Below are 23,460 nucleotides of genomic sequence, written 5' to 3'. Positions count from 1 at the left end.
GGAATCTGAACTTTGATCACAGTATAGATATTTCTTTTACTGATGACTAATAGTGGATGCATATTAATAGTACGTGGAAGCTTGGAGATCACACTTTTGTTGGATCTCTTGCTGCAGTTCTTGACCCAAGTGCAAATACGCTTTTATCCAATCCATTAGATTAGTCCAAATATTTTTATTGGCTGAGCTAGGACCATACATCTTTCATGGAGTTAATGGGGCATGGTGCAGGCAGGGTCCAAGCCATATAACTTTAAAAAAACAACTAAACTATATGAGCTTTCTGTGACTGAGAGAAGAGCCAGGCTGCTGGTTTTAAACCTATAAGAGATGAAGAGAAGCAACTTTATGTCATTAATTAAAAAAAAATATCCAGATGACGTGTGCTAAATCATTTCCACATTATGAAAATGCTGGTGTAACCGGTATGTTACACGCCCACTTCAGTGCCTTAAGTGCGCAGTGTGGCCAATTCAATTAATCAGTGCATCAAGACAGGAAATAAATACCTGAGGGAAGCTGTGATCTTCCGTGCCAAGCAGATAGGAGAGAGCATTGCTAATTTTCTTGTGGCTTAATCGCTATGAAACTTGAAGGACTGCCAATTGTTCTGATGACCCAAAAATCTGAAGTCCGAAAAAATGTCCCATTCAACTGAAAGCCCATTTCTCCGACAGCCTTTTATCACAAAAACAAATGCCGATTGTTCTTAAGTCCTGTTTTGCAAAACAAGACTTCAGACAAAACAATTTGTTGAAAATGCACACTACCTGTGGTTAGACAACCCAATCATCAGAAACATTTTTGCATTGTACAATTCTGTAATCCACAAATATGTTGCAACAGTCTTGTGGTGATTGCGTGGTTAGATTCAGGTACAAATACTGCTTGGTTATTGTTAAGAAAAGATCATGTTTTGGCTTAAAACACCCACATTTGGTGGCACAAACGCAGCTGAGAAATGCCCCAAAACATTCGCGATCAGTGGCTCAAGTGCCACTGAGAAATACTTTGAAGGGTTGGTAAAAACCTGTATGTATTTTCAGAGAAATGGAACATATCGGAGCAATGGGCGTTTGTTTCAGGAATAACAGGCAGTTGGGGAAATGGGCTTTCAATCCAATGGGGCATTTTTTGGACAAATGGGACCTCAAAATTTCGGGCCACTGTAACAATGGTACGGTACCTAAACTTGAATAGTATGTCCTGCACCAGGTCACCAGGCTTGAAGATTTTCAGATTTAGTTGGTGCAGATATTCCCTGCTAAACTGCTAACTGTGGAACAGACAAGATACCCTCTTTAAGTTATTGGTTGGCTTAATGTCTCTATATTTATTGGGATACATGTGACAAACATAACAAGATTTGTTTCCCTTTAGGACAGAGCTGCTTACTGCTTTAGCATATTAGCATGCTAACATTTGCTAAGTACAGCTGAGACGGATGGTAGTCTTTAGTTTTGAAGCAAAGTTTTGGCAAAATCAAAAATTTGACCTGGCTCTAAATGAAAAGTCTCTATACATCCCGAGAGAACATTGGAAAAGTCAAAGGAGTTGGAATTTTTAGATATTTCACAGCATAAGTGACACATTTTGACCTCCTGGTGACGCTCAAGGAAAAGTCAGGAGATCACCGAAATCTGAGGGCGTTATCCTGTGGGGAGACATTAATGTCTCTATTAAGTATTATGGAAACGCACCCAATTGCTGTGGAGATATTTCAATCAGGACAGACAGACAGAACATCGCCAGAGCGACACCACTAGCATGGTTAACAACACTTCTGTGGCAGCATATGCTTACATCAGCTTTTATATTTATTTCACTTACTGATACACACTACTGTACAGATGAAATGTACAAAATGAACAAGAGAGAAAATGCTGGAATGCTGATGAATGCAGAGGTCAGTGGTGGGCAGGGAGAGGGAGAGGCACAATTCACACACATGGTTCTAGTTAGTGGATTCCCATTAAGGACAATGTGGTCTGGAAGAAACTTTACATTTCACAGTCTCAGGGCATTTTTAAGACACTTCTGCCCACTACTGAAAGGTCACTTTCAGTCATGTCATACATGGATAATACACACTGTGCAACTGAATAATACAAGAGGGAACAACAATGGAAAATTGGACTGGTGACAAATGGAGGTCGATAGTGGTTTGAATTAAAATGTATTAGGCAGGGAAACAGAATGTCAAAGTCCACAACCACCAGCCTGCTGTAAAAATGGGTTATAAAGTTGTGGTGATGGCTAGAAATCTTTGTCCTGTACTGTATTTGGTGGGTTTTTTTGGAGTGTCTCCTGGCTGGCGTATTGGAAATCAACTTCTGTGCAACAACTGTTGATTGAGAATACAACAAACAATTTGGCTTTCTTGACAATTTTAAGCAGACTTCTGTCTTTTTGTGACAGTAGACTGACCCTTTTGTCACAGCAATCCAATAAATGTCATCAGCTGTTAGCTAGCTAACCACGGTTGCTACACAGATACTCATAAAGTTGCTGCAAAACTAAAAATCAAATACCACGTATAAGTTCACTCTTAAATGTTTTACATAAAAGTCCAATCATTTAACTCAAGCGCCTAAATACTTTCTAACTACTGGTTACCAGATACGTAGCTGGTTTAGCTAACACACACAACAAAAAGGGGGCTAACAACCCAATTGCCAGATAAAATGTTGGCATTGACAGTATATGCAAACCATAGATACATTATATTTGTACGTTATAATGTCGTGGATACCTTGAAACTTTACATTTCAACAACACTGTGGTTAACATGTGTTAGGTTTAGTCTAGGGTGACCATATTTTGATTTCCAAAAAAGAGGACACGACATAGCCTACTTAAATGATACTCGCAGTTTACTCAAAGATGCCTTATAATTTTAATATATTTAAAATTTATATGTATGGATAGAAAATTCAGTTATATTACAAAATAATATCTCTCAAAGACAGAAATTCAGATAGGCCCCAGTAGGGGACACATACACACACTAGAGTGTGGCGATCCGAGCCCGACGGTACCCGACTGGTCGGGCCAGGTTTGGTCAAAAATGTAGCTATAAATTGTATTCGGGCTCGGGTCGGATTCGGTCAGCTTTCAGTGAAAATGTAGTGTAAAAATAAATAAAATCCTATTGTCTGTCCTGTTTATTGCTTGGGCACTGTTATTTACGTGACAACACCTGAACATAACACACACAGACACACATTGGCTGTTTGTTTCTACCTCTCTCCTTGCTGGAAGTCTCGGACCTCCAGCCGCCCGCCTCCGCCTTGATTAAACGCTGAAAATAAAATAAAAGAGGGAGACAGGTTTCTGGTATTTTATCTTATTTTGTTATATTTCTCCCTCTCCCCTCGCTGGAAGCCTCGGACCTCCCGCCACCCGCTCCCGTCTCAAACACGGAGGTCTCCCTCTCCGCAGCTGAGCAACCACGGCGCACGCCCAGCCTGTTAAATAGCCTGTAACCACTGTGTGACACAAACTCAGTGCTTTGGTCATTAAATAATGTCGGGCTCGGTTCGGGTTTGGACAGAAATATGCGGCCCGTGCCGCACTCTAACACACACACACACACAAACACACGGAAAACCGGACATTATCATCAGTTTATAAAAAAAAAAACCCGGACGCCCCGGACGGGAAGTGAAAAGTGGACATGTCCGGGCAAAAGAGGACATTTGGTCAGCCTAGTTAGTCACAAAAACCACGTGGGTATGGCTAGGAAAAGATCATGTTCGGCTTGAAGTACTCCATTTGAGGAGCTTGATTCCAGCAGGAAAAGTGGCGACGTCTCGGTAAAAAGGCAATCACTTTTTGGGCTACTATCATGGGAGGTGAGGCAGAGATGTCTTAGTAAAAAACAACTAGTTTTTGACCGCAGTCCTGGGGGGAAAAGCAACAATGTCTTTGTAAAATAACAATGATTTTCATGCCTAAAAAGTTGCTGGAAAAACAGCAAGGGGTTGCTACCAAACACCCACATATGGTCCCTACAAAGATGCTGGAAACACAGCCATGATTCACTAAATCACAGCTGTTTGGGTTTGTTTTTTTTTGGTCTCAAAAAGTGGTCTTTAGTAGTCTGCAGTTTGGCATAGGCCTAGGTGACACATCATCCACCATTCCCTCCACCACCTGGTGACAAAGTCAGCTTATATTACATCACTCTACAAACACTGATATGATAAGTATAAAATGTGTGGTTTGCAGAAATGTACACTGCCAACATTTTCCTCTGGCAACTGGGCTGGAGCAGAGATTGAGACTCATATTTGTGTGGGGCTCCATCTGCATGGATAACTCCACATAAGATAGTGAAAGTCTTGGGGGAAGGGAGGGATCCGGTGCCTTTGTGTCTGGGTTTCAAGTTCACTGTTTAAAAAACTCTCCTTTGCTTTTCCATGCCTGAATCCAGAGGATCATTAGATGGAAAAAGAAGCCTAAGCACTTTCACACTCAGATTCACGGAAAGTGAGAAAGCAAGGAGACCGTACCAAGGTATGTGGGAGTAGAGCTGATATGGCTTCTGGTTCTTATCTCATCTCAAACAACAAAAATACCTTAAGATTTGGAGTAAACTCAGACTTTGTTAATATGAAACAGTCCAAACACAGGCCTTAGTTTGTCTCTGTTTGTAGATCAGGCGTCACAGTTGTTTTCAGTTTTTTGGATTTACAGTATGTGCCTTTGTGTGAGTGGGTCTACGAGGGTGTTAAGCCTACATGTTACTCCACCTTTGTATATGTTCATGTGTGTGTCGCTAACAGCCTGTTAAGTTGATGTTGGCACCAGATGAAAGGGCTCGCATGGTCTCACATACTTGCCCGTGAGGGGAGGTCCGGGGGCTAATCGCTATTTTAATATCAACTCTGTGGAGTTGTGGTCATGATAAACTACAGTCTGACACACAGAAACACACTAAACAGATGTGGTGAGGCAGATAACACTGGGAACACAGTTGAAGTAAATCACATTTGAAAATGCATTAGTTTACATCCATAACAACGGATGTCTTGAATTTACTCCGTCCCTCCTTCATAAATCTGTTTACCCTAGCTGGGATTTCCCACAATTCACTGTGTCAGTGAGTTTAAGCAACAGACTTAAGAAATAACATAGAGTTAAGGATCTCATAGGAACTAGTATAGCATTGCAATTTCTGCTTACATAAAAAGCCTTCATGTTTTTAATGTATTTAAATGCAACTATCTAAAATAATACGTAGTTATAATTTTAAAGGAATAGTTCAACATTTTGGTAAATAGCTTGGATGAGATGATTGTTACCTCTTATGGGTCTGTACATGAAGTATGAAGCTATTAGCTTAGCTTGGGAAAGTCCCAAACGCCAGATCAGGGGGTCAACAGCAAGTTTAAAAATACACTAAAGCTCACTAATAAATTATATCTATTTTGTCTTATCCATACACAAATACAAAAATCTGTGGTTTTACAGGGAGATACGTGCATATTTTTTTCATTTTTCAACAGCCAGGAGACGCTGGTGAGAAACAGTTACAGCACATAGGCCTAATTTAACCTAGCTTTATTAGCTAGTTAGCTAGCTAGCTAGAGCCAGGCTAGCTGTTTTCACAGTCAGTGACTGTGTACCATGGATGTATAAAGAGACCTGGATACAGCATTGGGCCCCATTCTTGCCTATGAAAGTTGCTCAGTGGCACATGAAGCCTAAATGGTTCAACTAACATCTATGAAATCACCTGGATGATCGGCGCTGCTTTCGCATTGTGCGGCCCATAAAGCAGGCGCACCAGAGACTTCAGCCACCCAAGCTGGTTTAGCACTCTGCTAACTTGTATAGAGATTAAATGATTCAATTGTGTGGCTCTTCGGGGCTTTCCTGATGGTATTGGACCAGTGGATTAAATCCCAATAGTGTAATAAGTCTTTTCAAGTGGGTTGTGAAACTCCTGTCTACAGAAATCTGTCTCACAATGTAAGTTAATGGGGAAAAAGTATTTTTAGGCTCCAGATATTGCAATTCCATTGTTTGGCCACTACAAAAATTGTCTTCAAAGCCCGGCTGCCTCCCTGCTGTATAAAGTGAAGCCAAAATATTACGATTGCCCCCTGGTGGCTGGCTGCAGTATAGGTCAAAAACCCCTCATGCTGACAGATGGGACATGAAAAATTGAAGTAACATTACTTGTCAAATTATTTTTTCCCAAAGATGTTTTCTACATTATAGGTAGTTCTTACCATGCTAATGTATGTTCAAGTGTACACTTTTCTGAAAAGTCTGGTTTTAATTAGTTATTTGATGCTATAAAAAGGGGGTGTGGTGACATGATTGACAGCTGTATGTGCCGGTTGGTGTGCCCGCAATTAAAGGTGCCGCTCGCTATTGGGTCAAATGGGTGTATGGGTGGGAAGTAGCTGAGCTACTGGGCAGACTCTAGCTCCAAAAGCACAAGATGGCAATGTATGTATCCAGGATATTTCTATGCTTGTCTATGCTTTATTATTTATCAGTCTTTATTATGCTTTTATGCTCAGCTAAGCTAATCACCTCCTTGTTGTAGCTCCATTCTTGACGTACAGACATGGGAGTGATATCAACTGCCTCATCTAACTCTTTGAAGGAAGCGAATGAGCATTCCCTAAAATGTCTAATTGTCTATTTGAAATAAACCATTATGAAAAAGCAGCATTATTCTTATTTGCAGGTGATGCTATTGGTAGTAGTCCCACTCCGACTGTCATTTAGGACAAATCTGGTCTCAGTCAACATCAGAGTTTTCTATTGTGTTCCCAGTTTAAGCTACACAGGATTCAAACATGGTGCAAAAGAAAAAAAATCAACATGAAATACTCCAGTATACCTTTTGCATCTTGGTCTCATTAAAGGGAAGTTATATCAAATAACATAAAATCATATGTACAATGAAGTCATAATTGTGAGACATTACACATTTTGCCCTTAATACAGCGTATAAATAGACAATACTTTTTACATAAGGCACAGTTATTAGTGGTGTGTGTGTGTTTCTCTCATAGCTGCTGCTCCCCAAACAGTATCTGAGCGTACACAGTGCCGCTACACGAGGCCTTGGTTTCCGGAATAGGCTTCACCAGATCCAGCTCTGCGTAGGTCAGATTCTCCTCCACTATCTTTGGCTGGAGATGGAGGAGAAAGAGGGTAGAGGGAAATCATGATGGTGGAGAGGGGGAGCAGGAGGTGGCAAGGGAGGAAAGTGGTATCAGTGGTTAGAAAATGATCTGCGAGGTTGAGAGATTTTTATGTAGAACTCATGATTAATCTTAAACTTGAGATTTCTGTCAGTATATGAAACCAGAAATCTTTTAAACTGAATTAAAACTGAATGCTAAATGATTCTTTATACAAAGAAAACTAGACTCCATAAAGTTTGACGTTTTCTTCTCTCCTTGGTTCCCTCTGCTTTACAGCATTGGTTTGGTCAATGTGTGCAGGTTGTGTGCAGACGTCACCTTACAGGATTCTTGGTTTGAGGTTGCCAAAATTCAATTATCTCTTGCCGCATTTGGTGCCACAGAGTCACTTCATTCCAGTGACAGTTTAAACCAAATTAAACTTGGGTTATGTGGCACGTTTTATGACATTTTCTGGTACTTTTGATTACAGGCATTCCTGTCTCATGCTGGGTGCTCTCCATTATATTTGGCACATAACAACAATAGCATGTCATTATGAATGCTTTGCTTGGTACGGTAGGTTTTAGGCAAAATTCAAGTGTTTTGTACAAAAGTGATATATGCCACATATATACATGTAGGTAAAACAAGGGTAAAAACAGGAGAAAACAATAACTGGGTAGATTCCTGATTATTTGGCAGCAATGATTAAGGTAAACAATGTATTAAAGACCATGCATAGAACTCACCAGCACTACTTTCCTCGGTTGTGGTTTTAAAAGTTTGGGTTTTCGTGTTTTGTCTCCAATGGGAGCTGCAAGGACAAAAGAAAAGTCAGTGGTTTTACAGTGATGTGTTTAGCAAATATAATTAATGTATATATTTATGTGTCCAATAAGAACCAGACCTCTTCTTCATAACCACAAACTTGACATGCACAGAGTGTTTAGACAGACACTAATACCAGTATAATAGGAAATGTTTCAAGGCCTTTAGTGATTCTTATATTTAAAATTCAATCCCACTTCTAAAGTAACTGGTCTTTTGAGTGGAGCCTTGAATAATGCACAAGAATGATTCACCTCTTTGGCCTGAAGCTGCATTGGTCTGTATTTTCATATTAACAATGGATCAAATAGCTATGTGAGAGGGGTCACCTCCAGTGATAAACACACAAATAATGGTGCATTCCATTTGCTCTGTCCACTCCCAGTCAGATATTTCTACAGGAAGTGGGAGGAACCTCACCAACCCAACCTCAAAATCCAAGATGGCTGCTTCAAACATCAACAGTAGCCAAAGCTGTAGTAATATTTGTTTATAAGCACTTCTGTCTTATTTGTGTCTCACATAAACAGTCATACCCACAGTCCTGTCCAACTTCTATCTGTGGACATGCTGCTATTTTATGTTGCAACATACAGCATAACGCATTATCAGCTGGTATTGCTAACAATGGCTCACCTAGCTAGATCTAGTTCTGCTAACCAAACCAACTTGTTACTGGCTACTGGAACGCGATCAACTTGGGTTTGACGTCATTCCCAGCTCCGACCTCTCACTCCAAGGTAAATGGAATTCAGCATAATTATCACCCAACATCGTTTTAGTGTCATGTTTTAGTTTAATTTCTTACAAGTTTAAGGAAAAGTTTGTCATTTTGGGAAATACATTCTTATTCACTTTCTTCCTGAAAGTAACACGCAAAGGTTAACACCCCTTATGTGAATATACTAAGTTAAAGCAACCAGCCATTAGCTTAGCTTAGCATGATGCCAGGAAACAGGGAAGAACAGCTAGGCTGGCACTGTCCACCTACCAGCGCCTCCAAAGCTCACTAATTAACATGTTATATATTGTTTGTTTCATCTGTACATAAACCAAAGTATAAAAGCGATAGTTCGCCTTTACACAAGGTGTATGTGGCAGACAACTTATCCAGTTCCTGGGTGTCCGCTGGTTGCCTGGCAACAGTCCAAATGGTTTGACATTTAACCGTCTGCAAAAACACAGGTTTTTGTACTGATTAAACCCACATTAGTTAGCTTTGGAAGCCAATAATTTTTAATGTTGCTTGGTGTAGACTGGATGTGTAAGCAGGAAATGTTTGTTCACACATTCACCATAATGATCATCGTCTACCACTGGCCAGTCAGGGAGATGATGACATTTTTTCTGACGCCCCCTTTGCTTGTCTTTCAATAAAGAAACACTCTCTAGTTCTGATATAACTGATGTTATCAAGCGTCTGTGCTAACTTCTTCAGGAGCTGCCATTGTTGTTCTAACAGTTGCCTTTTCGTGTTGTCACACACACCTAAACCACGCCTGTAGCTACCAGTAGCTCCTCATTGGATGCTGATTGTGCTGATTGGTCGAAACCACTGGTGGTTTGCACACAAATGCGAGCCACCAGTAATGCAAACCTGTCAAGATGGTTGTGATATTGCAAGATACCGGCAGCTGCTTTCCCCTGAGTGGCCAAAAAGCCCAACAACTAATACTGCTTCAAACAGCTGCAGTATCAGTATCAGTTGCACCAAACAGCAACATTCAACAGGGTCAGCCCTAAGATATTTTAAACTTTCCAAACAGCAGTATTTCCCTTTCAAAACATCAGCAGTGAGTTGGGAGGAAATTTAAGGATTTGGGAACTCTACCACATCATGATGATCATCATTGGGACGGTGCTGAACTCAAAATAACTTTCAAAACATTTTTTGCTTTCAGTGAAAAAAGATACATGGCATTCCACGTTACAACATAACTCTGAAGTTTACATGTGAAAGTGGTTGATGTTGACCTCAAATGCGGGCATGTTCATGTTGGGAAAGCCAAGCAGAACAAAATAAACCAAGAGTAAGTAGATGTGCAATAAATGAGCTACCTATGACAAAACTGTAGGTTTGAATGCACCCAGGGACTCTTATTTACCTTTTGCCGGTATCTCTGGTGGTATCTCCTCTTGGTAGTCTCTGCTCCTTTTCTTCCTGTACCTCCTCTCCTTCTTAGGCAGAGCAGGAGACACACTGACCACACTGGTGACTGTTTCTCCTGAGCTGGATTGAGATCAGATTACCAGAGGTTCAGTGCAGTTGAGAACATCTGAATGTTTGTTAGCTTTTGTGGCTATTGTTGGAGGCTGTGTCGTCCTAAAATCTTACCTGTTCTGTGGGCTTTTGACCAAGTGGTAATTATCTGCAGAGATATGACACACTTAGAAACATAATAACAGATGTGGAGACAATAGGTATTATACTTTAGGAGAGGAGTTGTAGAGAGAAAACATGGAGAAAATAATAGAAACAGGATATGATGTTGCTGCTAACCTTTTAACCTCTGCTTCCTCTGTATGTACTGACAGGTTACTGTCACTGTGAACATGCACATACACAGCAAACCCACTGAGCAGATCAGCACTGCACACAGGTACACATCTGAAACACAGAAACATATACACACACATCAGCCTCAGGCTTATTGCTTCACTGTACACAAAAATCATAAGGAAAAAAAGAAGTACATGTTTTGCAGAGCTATTTAAGGCACTGCACTATATCCTTTGGGTTGGGCTATTTTTGCCTGCCAAGGACGATACAGTGCCAGTTCACCACAAACACACACACACACACACTCAAACACACTAAAAATATGACGATTTACCTTCAAACAAGCTCCACAGGCTTTCTTTGGCCTTGGTGGCCGGTAGGACGTGCACTACACGGAGAAAGAAAGAGAAGAGAGCATGTAAAGTCCGTAGTCATCACTGTGGCCTCCCTGCCGCCTGATTACACGCTGGCTGGAGTTTAAATAAAGCTAATTGTAGGAAGACAACGAGCTGAGGTCGGCCTCCTCCCTCCCTGATCCCATCTCTGAATCACTGTCCAGAGGGATCAGCCTTAACCTTTGCTGGATGAATTAATGCAAACATTTGGTTAAGAGTTATGCATCATAGTAAACATTTACCTCACATCCACCCATGCTCCGACCAATAACCTTGCTGTCAGCTTTATAATAAACTGTTGTGGTAAAACAAAGCAACCTGTGCCTATTAAGTGGCTGCATGTCCCACCTTAGACTTTTTTTTTTTCTTTTTCAGACATCAACAACATGGATAACAAAATGCTGCAAGGTACATTCAGATCCCTGTCCATTTGTTTCACAAGCAGTAGAACATTTCAAGTTGCTTTGTTTGAAACGGCAGGAAGTCAAATTTACTGGTTCTGCCTGAGACAACAGTGAACAACAAGACACATAAAATCAACTGACATCGTGAGAACACCTCAAAAGTGAAGCCGTGCCCGTAACAGTTATGTTGCTACACCTGTTGAGTTTTCTTTTATGCAGTTTATGCTCATAACAGTGGCTGATTTACCTCTGGTAAATTTGTAATAATTTTCTGGACAATGTGTCCCATTACATTTTTTAATTATTAAAGCTTTTTTGCTTTTATTTTATAGTCAGTATTGAGGGAGAACAGAAAACAATGTGAGAGAGGTATGGCACAAGGTAAAGGTCCTCTGCCAGGAATCGAACCATGTACGTTGCATGTGAGAAGTAGTCCGAACAACTGGGCTACCAGGGGGCAAATTTGCATTTCCTAGGATAGCGAATCCATGACCTGCCCTACTCTGCCTTCCTCTGCCTCTGACTGGCTTACCCTGACATTCTTACCCTAATCAATCTTACACCTCTTGCCAAAACCTAACCAATCCAACCAATGAAGGAAATGAGTACTAGCCAACAAGTACTAGCCATTAAGAGGGAGAACAGGATGGGTCAAGCCTTTGCTATCCTATGAAATGCAAATTGAACCCAGTCTTACTAGGAAGTCGTCGAAATCCAACGCTTGGGTGTCAGAAACCAACGGAAAAGGCGTCCTTTAACGTCAGCATGATACGCGGACAGTTGCTGTTATTGTTTATTGGCACCTGGCGATGTCAGAGGGGAACTCGGCGGAACAAGGACGAAAGTTAAGGCGGCGAAAGGGTGCAGGCAGGAGGGGTGGTAAATGGGTCCAACAAACACTGACTTTGACCGGAGATAGTGGTGTTTGCGTCCCCTAAGATTCTTAAGCCAAAACCTTTTTTCCTAAACCCAACCATGTGTGTTTGTTGTTGAAGGAAAAAAAACATCAATTTACGGTGTTGTACTGACGTAGTGTGATTATGAAAGAGACTGAAACAGCAAATTTCCTGTGATGATGGAAGTGTATCTTGAAAGAAGAGAACTTGACACGGTGTCCCAGAGCGTCAACAACCTACACACCCAGGGTACCTTGCACATCGCATGTGGACGTGGAAAGTCCATGACCAAAACGTCAATATGTGACGAGGTTGGAGTGAGAATGTGTTGGCAAATTCGGGGACACCCCATAACAATGGGTCCTTGACTCGAGACAAAGGAAGACTAACACTGACTTTTTATTTTAAGTTAGCTGCCACTGATGTGGCCAGTTTAATTGACTGTTGCTGGCAGATTTTTGTGAGATGTAGCTAACTATTTAGTTATTGCTAACTCTACGAACACCTCTGGTTGACTTTTTAATGTCCTAGGTGGCAAAAAAGAGGTTAAAATGCTGCAAAAGATCTTAAATATACATTTGATGGCTACACACAGAATATGGTATTTGATAACTCAGTTGTGGTGCAGAGCAGACTAAAGTTTACAGCAGTAAAGTTAGCATGCTCAATTAATGATCCCTATAAGTCATCGACATAAAGGAGCAGAATTGTTTTTGTATTTAAATAAATTAGCACTATAATTACAGTGTCATAAGAAAAAATATTAAACTGCTTGACAGTCCGACCATACTTAATTACAGTTGCTAAGCACTGACTGGATGATCAGTGTTTGAGGGAGGGATTCAGCAAACAGTCTGTTCATACAAACTTAAAAGTGCACACCAAAATAAGAACGAAGAGATACTCATTAAAATTATTCTGAATTAGTCTTTTTAGCATCACCATATCTGATATAGGTATGACTTACTGGACATCCCAGCATAGAGAAGATAACTGCTACACCCCCAAAATCAAATTTGAGCACCAATGGGGAATCAATGGCATGTGAATGCAGCTCTAATCTGTGTAATGAGAATCCCAGCTATGTGCTGCTCGGGTCCCAAATATCTGAGAAAATATGTTTCCCATGCTCAACCTGAAATCTCACCCCACACACTCACTCATTTCTCCACCCTATCTGACCACAGTAGTCTTAACACCGCTGTACTCTTGCTGAGCTGGTGGTAGGAAGCTCGTGAAGTGACACCCACCAGGGTATCTTGAAATACCCCAAACCACCAGCAGCTGACGACAGGCAGGCTCGCCACGCCGGCTGGAGACTTTCCCACAGGCAGACTGGCTGTGTTGCGTGCTGACTGACTGACTGACTGTCTGTCTACAAGCAGGCTTCAGAGGATTCAAAAACTATCTCTACAGCAGACACTATGACATGGATCCTCCCTGCATGTATTTTCACAAATCTGTTCCTTTTGGAATTGAATTTCTGCAGCAGTATTAAAGTAAATGTGCACTAAATCAACATAATTTCCTTCATCCGTTGCTGAATAGAAGGAGGAAGGGGTATTTTCTGTTGGTTCTGGGGAAATAGACACATAAAACCGTGGATGCACACCAAAAGATTATTGAACACTTAGGACGACCTCCCAGTCGAATCTCTTTCAGCAGGGATTAAATTAAATTCACAGCCAGTGGCACAAAGCTGTGTGGAACAACCTAAGCATGAATTAAAAATGTCAAAGATCACATTAAGCAGTAGGATATTTACTATAACTTAAAACCTAAATTTCACCACCAGCAATAACAGGGTACCCTTCTACCAAACAGCCGAATGCAAACAGTTTCTTTCACCAGTTCCCAGAGCACTGTGATAAGCCCGGTATACACTGTGTGATTTTGGGCTGTCCCAGATGAAAGATAACCAACTTGAAAGAAACGTGGTGATATCTTTGGTTATGGCTTTAAAACGGTAGTCCCACGCCGCACAGTGAGAGGTTCAAGTATGGCCATTGTCACGGTCTTGTGATCAAAGTTAGGACCTACGTCTACTAACCTACCAACAGAAATACAGCATGAAACGACACACAGGCGCTATATCCAAACAAGCAGATGGATAGCAGCTCGCCATGGAGGCAAAACGCGCTAAAGGAAATGTGTGGGATTCCAGCAAACAGGAAAACCTTGTGGAGTTGTAGCAGCAGAAGCCTTGTATGATGTGTCCTCCAGCTCTTACAATGATCACGTAAAGAAGGAGGTGAGCAGCTTAGCAACTTAGCAACAGCTTAGCAAACACACACAGACACAGTTGGAGAAGTAATAACCCGTGGAGCATCCTCAGTATGTATGTCAGCATACATCAAACTAGATGGCGTACCCAAGTTTAATAGATCCATGTTGCACATATAGCTTGCACTAAACTTATAAGATTGCTAAAAGCTAAATGCCAGTTTAGGAAAGTAAACATACTAAGCAGCCGTATTAGCATTTTGCCCAAAAGGTGAATTTTCCGTAGAGTTCCTATAAGATCACTCTCTGCTGTTTACTGGAACTCAGTTATCATTTTTTAAAAATCCAGGTGCTTGACATTTTCACCTTGAAATATTTTCCTTAACCCTTTTCTCTACACTGTTGGTTGACAGGCTTTTATGGACCCAACAGTCCTCAGGCTGTTCTCTGTTGTGAAGATACCTTTGGATTCTGTCCCCATCTGTGAAACCACTAACCCTACACTGACCATATGTGACCTACATTCTGCTGTTTGAAAACACCGGCCTTAATCACATTTAAAGGCAAGGTAGACAAAAAAAAAGTGGAAGATTTGGTTCGGGATTATTAGAGGTTTTTTTTGCCAAATATTGACCTTGTACATATGAGATGGTTTGCAGCTTAAATGGGTTAGGACTGCACTAAATCAAAGCCTGTGCTTAATCTTAGATGAAATCAAATGTGTGGTGAAACACAGGATATCAGATTCACTCATCTAGTGAACTTGATGCTTGGGACTTTCAGACTTTCAAAAACTGCCACCAATCAAAAACAGAGAGCAAAATGACACTAACAGAGCTGATAATATGATAAAAGACGTAGCGTGGTTTGCTTTCCAAGGAGGAATTGATAGCAAATATACTGTTAGTCAGCAATGGAGAAAGAAATAAGCTCCATTAGCCTAGAAAATGTCCGACTGGAAACCTCTCTGTCCAACAGCTGGTTATTCCGAAAACAAACAGAAGCGTGTGGCTAATTAGCCTACTTATAATGGTGAAGGCATGACCCTGCTCTGCCTCTGATTTACCTACCCTGATATTCTCAACTTAAACCTAATCAATCTCACTACTTATGCCTAAACTTACCCAACCCAACCAAAGTTCCTTTCACACATGCATTTCAAACCTCAGATTATCTAGACATTAACAGTTAAAGTTAAAGTTCCACTGATTGTCACACACCTGAGTGTGTGAAATTTGTTCTCTGCATTTGACCCATCCCCTGAGGGAGCGGTGAACAGCAACCGCAACAGCAGAAGCTATTTATTATGCATTAGCTAAGTTTTCTTAACATAAACCAAATATTTTGTTCAGAATATCACAGGCAAAATCAGTTCAAGCTTTAAAGTTTCTAGTGTTAGCTTGCAGCAGATGTTTGCAACAATGACCTAGCGATGTTACAATAACTTGTCAGCGGTCTACATTTGACTTTTATGTAATATGCAAAGCTTGTGTTAAAGGCATATTTTAGATGATAACACTATTTCTGTAATGTTCCCTTTTCCCTATTACCATCATTGCTCATGAAAATCTTAAATCCACAGTGTGTGTTGTAGATAATGGTATCTATAGTACAGCTACAGCAAATATAAACACTGTCTCGCTGCACAGTTTTCTCCTACTTGTTTGAAATGGCAGCTGATTTAATTGAAAGGCCCGCCCTTCCTTCACAGTCAATTATTCACAGCATAAATCTCGATAACATCTATGACGTTTATGTGGTGTTTTTGCCTCTGGTTGTGTGTAGCTCTGTCAGTGTGGCAGCTGTACATGTTGGAATAATCAGAAACGGGATAAATCTGTTGTACTGTATGTCATTAAACTGGCTTTTATCCTCATCTAGAAAATGGCTTCTTTTTAAAGCAACTCTTGAAAGGCTGAAGACTGCATCGGACTACAGTGGAAACATTCACACACACACACACACACTACTTTTTGTTCATTGGAGCCACTGGGTTGCATTCATTTGCTGACTGTGTTTCAGATTTGTGGCTCTTTTTTGTGCCCCAACAAACCCAACACTGTAAACATCAATACACAGACACAGACTGGAGTGAATAATGATATCTGTGTCTTCACCATCTACTGAGTCAGTCACTGCTCTAATTTACTGCATTATAAATAACTGGAGATGAATGGAACTACACAGCGATGTTGTACGTCTTAACAAAGCTTTGAATAATTCACCCTTTTACTTCCTGTTGTCTATTTGCACCTTTTCCTCAGAGAATCTTTCAGTACATTTGTTCACTGTGTCTCCATTATGGTGACAAATACAGGCCTATTTTTCTTGGCTTCTAAAAGAAAACTCAACGGAGATGTTTGTGACCATAGAGCTGTGATATTTCTGACTTTTTTTTCGTGAATTTGCCAATACAATACCCAGAGTTCCCTGTTCTTGCTATACTTAAACCCCAGCCACGTCCGTGTGCCGTGTGTCCTCTTAGAAGCTCCCTTGTTAACTTGCAGTCGCCCACATGGTATAGAAATACCTAGGAGTTTGGTTTGTTTATGCCAAGAGGAGGCCGTGTCCACACTGTGCTTTTCTACCAAACCCTATGACCTCTCTGGATTTGTTTTTTATAGCAGTAGTAAGTAGGGTAATGGGAGTTTTGTGTGATTGTGGAAACACCTGGTCACCTAATGTTATCCGACCTCAGGAATTCCATCAGTTTGACATCACAAAGACACATACAAAGTCTCAGTCATCTGCTGTATCTCATGTGCAGTGAGGAGTGGGAGCAGCAGTCTCAGAGGGGTTTTTAACCCCTCAGATGTGAAGCTGATGTTTATCATAGCTGTCAACCGTTGGTGTGGATACTGGGAAGAAATACCACTGCCTGCTGGGCCATTGGGCAAAAATAGTGCAGTTTTCCAGTGTTGTTGGAGCTTTGGCCCTCCCATGACAATTACTCAGATGCTGGATAGCGTTTTTCAAAGTGTTTGGTCATCAGTCATCATTCAAATGGTGACAAAATTGAATATTTTCCTTTTGAGTTCATTTTGTTTCCCCTGAACATTATAGATTCAAATGGGCAACCTTTTAATAGCCTATATAAAGAAATAGGGATACAAACTTTAAAAGATGTGAGCATTTACCAGGCAGGAAGGGTCTAATAATTGATGCTATTAAATTGCATTATGGGAAATGTAGGATGTGGCAGTTTTGGAGCTAAACTCATGCAACAAAATTAAAGTCAGAATGTCTAAGGCTGCAAAACTTCGATTTTGACCATTACTTCTATAAATCAGTCTCTCACAAGTCCCTCAACATTTAAGCTTATTTTTACCTGGATTTTACATCCCTAATTAACCAAAAATGTATCATGTTTCCTGCTCCAAGAGAACACCATTCACCAAATTTAAATTATATTTCTTACCATTAGAAATAAACTTTTTCAGTATAGAGTCACACATGATTAGTTTTTATTACTTTTACTACATAGGTTGGATTAAATGTGGAATCAGATTTTCAGACCCAGATTCTAATGAGTGAAATGGGAGTTTGGATTAAGAAATTCAGACCCAGCTTTCATCAATCTCAAGTGTATATCAAATACAGATATATAAATATTTCAAAAAGACTTGATACTTTTTGCAAAATACAGTGCCAGTTTCTGCATGACACTTGTACATGCACATTTGACAGCTAGTGCTACTAACCCCACAAAACCTATCATCAGTGCATTACCATTCGTCATTAAGGTTGCTCCTATACTGTTACCAGTGTCGGAAATGCCTCCTATACTGCTTAAAATGCTGGTTTGGGTATTGGCGCGCCAGCAAATTGATGCATTGATCCAATACCTTGTAATTTAAGAACTAACTTTGGAAATCAATTCTTCTTCGCCATTCTAAAACAGTAAGCCACACAGTAAGTTGCGCTGTGCAGCCCGCAGCCACTTGCAACTACTATTTTAGACCAGCGGCGGAGAAGAACTATTACCGGTAAAAAGTATTGTAGAGTCTTTCAATAAAAAACGTTACATTTAAGGCTCTGACGGGGTGAACAGGGAGAACTTTTCAGACGCGTTTTTTGGGCAGCAACAATAAATTACCAATTCATCCGGTTTCATTGTGTGCGGTGACCCATTTAATTTCATCTTTGGTAAGGTAAGGTTCACAGGTAAGAGTCCATTCAACAGTTAAGTGTCCAAGTTTCCACTGATCAATTTTAGTTTCCATGCTACAAACTATTCCTGCTGCCACACTTCACAGTCAAAAAACTGTTTGCTTACCCTGTCACACACCTGCTGCCCATAACGGGCACCTTACCAGTATTACTTGCGTTACCTGTTCTTGTGTGCCACCTCATGTACAAACAACAAAACTGCATGAAGTCACCATTATTCAAAGAGGAATCAAAACAAATACAAAGAATGTCATTGTGGCTCCAACAAGTACAATGTTATCTGTTATGAAAATGTCAGCAACTAGGCAGTATTTTACACTGGAGAGTCCCACCAGTTTAGGGTTTAACTTAAGTCATGGCTTACAATGATAGCAATCATTTCACATCCATTCTGGGTTAGTAGTACACAGCTGTTAATTTTTTTTTAAACGCAATGTTATCGGATTGATACCCGGTATTGGCCGATATGCAAGGTGAATATCGGAATCAGCATCGGGAAGGAAAGAATGGTGTTGAAACACCTCTTGTCATATAAGCTTACATTAATCAAGACAAAATATTAATTTTGATGCATTGATTTAGGATCCCACTGCTATGTAGGTAGGCTATGTGGCTCAATACAATGAAACAGAAATGTCACTGACCAACAATGTTGGGGTTAACGTGTTACAAAAGTAATGCTCCGAAAGTAATGCATTACAGCAATATATTACTTTTAGTAGTATCAAAGTAATATAATGCATTACTAACAGCATTTCGAGTAATGTTATTACATTTACTATGTCATGTATTGAATTACCACCCAAAATTAAGTGTTTATTGTTCTATTTTTTTTCATGTATCAATGCCTTGCCACTTCCTCTAGTGTGCCACCCGCAAAAATATCCCCAAAAGGTTTTTGTATCTTGTCATGCCATTATAGGCAATGTTACAGAAGGGTGTCAGTGACTGGCACATCTGGGTGATGCCATACTTTATTTTTCCATTTAGCCTTTGATCAAATTTGACGGTTTAAATAGAAAATCAATCTAAATCCATAGATAAGCAATGTAACATACAAATTTCAAGAGGCTGCAAAACGTTTTGAGGTAGTCTCTCAACAGCCTGCTAAAATAGGGCAGTATTTTAGGCTTCCTTTCACTCCGTTTGTGTAATGAAAAAATAAATAATGTCGTTTTATTTTCTACATGTATTGCCATTCATGTCATAATTGCAGTATTCATTCAAAAATGTCGCTGTAGGCTTTTTTATTAATATCTCTGAAACCACAATGGACCGGCGCTTCCTCCGATGAAAATAGCTCTCCACATCCTAAACCACAAAAGGTTGTGAGCCAGACACGAGCCAGCTGCCCACTAGACTGTCACTGCAGACAAACATTTGAACCTCACCTTCCTCAGCACAACTATCTCTTGTTCCAATTCTGCTGAGTCTCTCTGGACTCCGTCTGTTCTACTTTTGGGAGGGAAACTCCGTGTCAGGGCCAATGTCAACAGCTCTTGGTAGGGACTGCGTGTCTGCCCGGGCCCAGACTTGGCCGTGGACACCCCGAAAGTCACAGCCTGCAGGAGTGCTTCCATGGAAAATGTGGTGAGCAACGTCTAGTGTTGCTGAACACTGACAGTACCACAGCAATGAGCTTAAATAATATGAATTGTCTTTAGATTGTCGCAATAATGAAATGTTGTGATGCACTTTGTGACACTCTCAAAGAAGCAGTTTCACATAAATGCCTCTCCAACTGCTTTCTGCTGATCTTTGATGCAACACAACACTGACTATTTGCTGCTCTAAACGCTTGGTGTCTCTTTCTCTTGGAAAAAACCCCCAAAGTGAGACATTTTCAGTCTGTTACAAGTAAATAAAAGAAAATCTGTCATAGCTTTTGCATCACTATTCACACAAAAACAAAACTTCATTAGCAGAAGAAGCAAACACAGAAGAGGACATCCCAGAACTACCAACTCCGACTCACTAACAAGACAAGACAAAGTAACTGACAGTTCACTAAACCACTCACCTGATGCTTTTCACAGAATTGGTTCTTTCAAATTGATTCATGTAAATACAGTACAGGCCAAAAGTTTGGACACACCTTCTCATTCAATGCGTTTTCTTTATTTTCATGACTATTTACATTGTAGATTCTCACTGAAGGCATCAAAACTATGAATGAACACATGTGGAGTTATGTACTTAACAAAAAAAGGTGAAATAACTGAAAACATGTTTTATATTCTAGTTTCTTCAAAATAGCCACCCTTTGCTCTGATTACTGCTTTGCACACTCTTGGCATTCTCTCCATGAGCTTCAAGAGGTAGTCACCTGAAATGGTTTCCACTTCACAGGTGTGCCTTATCAGGGTTAATTAGTGGAATTTCTTGCTTTATCAATGGGGTTGGGACCATCAGTTGTGTTGTGCAGAAGTCAGGTTAATACACAGCCGACAGCCCTATTGGACAACTGTTAAAATTCATATTATGGCAAGAACCAATCAGCTAACTAAAGAAAAACGAGTGGCCATCATTACTTTAAGAAATGAAGGTCAGTCAGTCCGGAAAATTGCAAAAACTTTAAATGTGTCCCCAAGTGGAGTCGCAAAAACCATCAAGCGCTACAACGAAACTGGCACACATGAGGACCGACCCAGGAAAGGAAGACCAAGAGTCACCTCTGCTTCTGAGGATAAGTTCATCCGAGTCACCAGCCTCAGAAATGGCAAGTTAACAGCAGCTCAGATCAGAGACCAGATGAATGCCACACAGAGTTCTAGCAGCAGACCCATCTCTAGAACAACTGTTAAGAGGAGACTGCGCGAATCAGGCCTTCATGGTCAAATAGCTGCTAGGAAACCACTGCTAAGGAGAGGCAACAAGCAGAAGAGATTTGTTTGGGCCAAGAAACACAAGGAATGGACATTAGACCAGTGGAAATCTGTGCTTTGGTCTGATGAGTCCAAATTTGAGATCTTTGGTTCCAACCGCCGTGTCTTTGTGAGACGCAGAAAAGGTGAACGGATGGATTCCACATGCCTGGTTCCCACTGTGAAGCATGGAGGAGGAGGTGTGATGGTGTGGGGGTGTTTTGCTGGTGACACTGTTGGGGATTTATTCAAAATTGAAGGCACACTGAACCAGCATGGCTACCACAGCATCCTGCAGCGACATGCCATCCCATCCGGTTTGCGTTTAGTTGGACGATCATTTATTTTTCAACAGGACAATGACCCCAAACACACCTCCAGGCTGTGTAAGGGCTATTTGACCAAGAAGGAGAGTGATGGAGTGCTGCGGCAGATGACCTGGCCTCCACAGTCACCGGACCTGAACCCAATCGAGATGGTTTGGGGTGAGCTGGACCGCAGAGTGAAGGCAAAGGGGCCAACAAGTGCTAAACACCTCTGGGAACTCCTTCAAGACTGTTGGAAAACCATTTCAGGTGACTACCTCTTGAAGCTCATGGAGAGAATGCCAAGAGTGTGCAAAGCAGTAATCAGAGCAAAGGGTGGCTATTTTGAAGAAACTAGAATATAAAACATGTTTTCAGTTATTTCACCTTTTTTTGTTAAGTACATAACTCCACATGTGTTCATTCATAGTTTTGATGCCTTCAGTGAGAATCTACAATGTAAATAGTCATGAAAATAAAGAAAACGCATTGAATGAGAAGGTGTGTCCAAACTTTTGGCCTGTACTGTATATCAAACCTTTTAAGTTTTGATCAGTCTGCATAATATGGTGTCAGAGTTCTGATCATATTTCATGGCTCACCCTATTTGTTTCCTTTGCTCTGAGCAGCAAAATTCAGCACATCCTCTTTGTAGTATCCATGTTATTTCCACATTAAAACTTAAAGCTCATGAACACACTGAAGTTGGAAGATCCACCGTCAGAGGAACACACGAATGCACCATTGGCCTTCACTGGCAGAGGTCTTGACTCATGTCCGATTTAATCTCCCCTTGCTTGTTTCTTCAGTGCCATTGTCAGCTTATTGTCTCATTCAGCGCTTGCAGCAGGCATGGTGTCTGGACTAGTCCTATTTAATCACTTCTCGTTGACTCACCATAGAAGGCAGCATGAGCAGCACCCTACAATAACAGCAAGTGGGCGATAGAAAATGTTGGGGATTCATGAGCACTCAGACGTTTGACAGGCTAACCAGGTATATATACCGGACACTAAGAGTTGTTCAATAAGATGTTTGTTCCTTTTTCGCCCATCACTGTTATGATTGCCAAATCATATATTAGAAGCTGTAACTAGGCGTGGCAGGTCTATTAGCTAAGATTATGTCTTTTTTTTGTTGCCTTTCCAAAACCAAGAGTAAAATAAGATTAAACAGATTGTTTATGTGCTCTTACACAAAATGCAAATGCCAGTTTGCTCAGCTAACTAGCCTATGTTACCTAAAGAAGTAACCGAACATTAGAGGGAATGGGAACTGTGGAGTAGCGAAGTGGTGCCGCCATCTTGGAATGATAAGTGTCTGTAGCTGCCAGTGTATCATTTGTCATTGTTTGTTTCATCAGTTCTCTAATGTCAATTGTTCAAGTTTAGGTAAGTGTGAAAAACAAAAGTCGATATACAGAGAAGCATTTAACAGAGGCAAATGAGCCAAATATTACAAATTTGAAGTTATTTGTTGGTATTATTCAGGTTTTAATTACAATATTTGTACATGTATAAAGTACATTCGTAAAATGAGTCTCAACTGTTTACGGTCGGCTCAGTGTGATGTCACAGAGATGTTGTACGCAAACCAACTAGTCAAGAGTTTGCGAGGCTGGGGTAGAGATGATGCCCAAAAGAAAAGCCCACATTTCTAGTCAGAGGGAGGAACACACCAACTTTTAAACATTATGAAAGACTTGGATATCGACAGGTTTT

The 23,460-nt window shown here is 40.7% G+C and overlaps 1 protein-coding gene across 1 annotated transcript in view; it reads right to left on the bottom strand.

Annotated features, from left to right (window-relative positions):
* Positions 1–1,799: 1,799 nt before the first annotated feature.
* vstm4b (V-set and transmembrane domain containing 4b) overlaps positions 1,800–23,460 on the bottom strand; it is a 28,898-nt gene continuing 7,237 nt past the window's right edge. The window contains exons 3-8 of the mRNA XM_033610694.2: positions 10,817–10,870; positions 10,483–10,590; positions 10,318–10,351; positions 10,088–10,212; positions 7,904–7,968; positions 1,800–7,157 (exon numbers count right to left, since the gene is read on the bottom strand). Coding sequence (XP_033466585.1) covers positions 7,032–7,157; positions 7,904–7,968; positions 10,088–10,212; positions 10,318–10,351; positions 10,483–10,590; positions 10,817–10,870 — 512 coding nt within the window. The 3' untranslated portion in view covers positions 1,800–7,031. The remainder of the gene's footprint in view (positions 7,158–7,903; positions 7,969–10,087; positions 10,213–10,317; positions 10,352–10,482; positions 10,591–10,816; positions 10,871–23,460) is intronic.

The sequence above is a fragment of the Epinephelus lanceolatus genome, chromosome 21 (assembly GCF_041903045.1).
Source record: "Epinephelus lanceolatus isolate andai-2023 chromosome 21, ASM4190304v1, whole genome shotgun sequence".
Classification (NCBI taxonomy): Eukaryota; Metazoa; Chordata; class Actinopteri; order Perciformes; family Serranidae; genus Epinephelus; species Epinephelus lanceolatus.
This window is presented reverse-complemented; position numbering and strand designations above follow the sequence as displayed.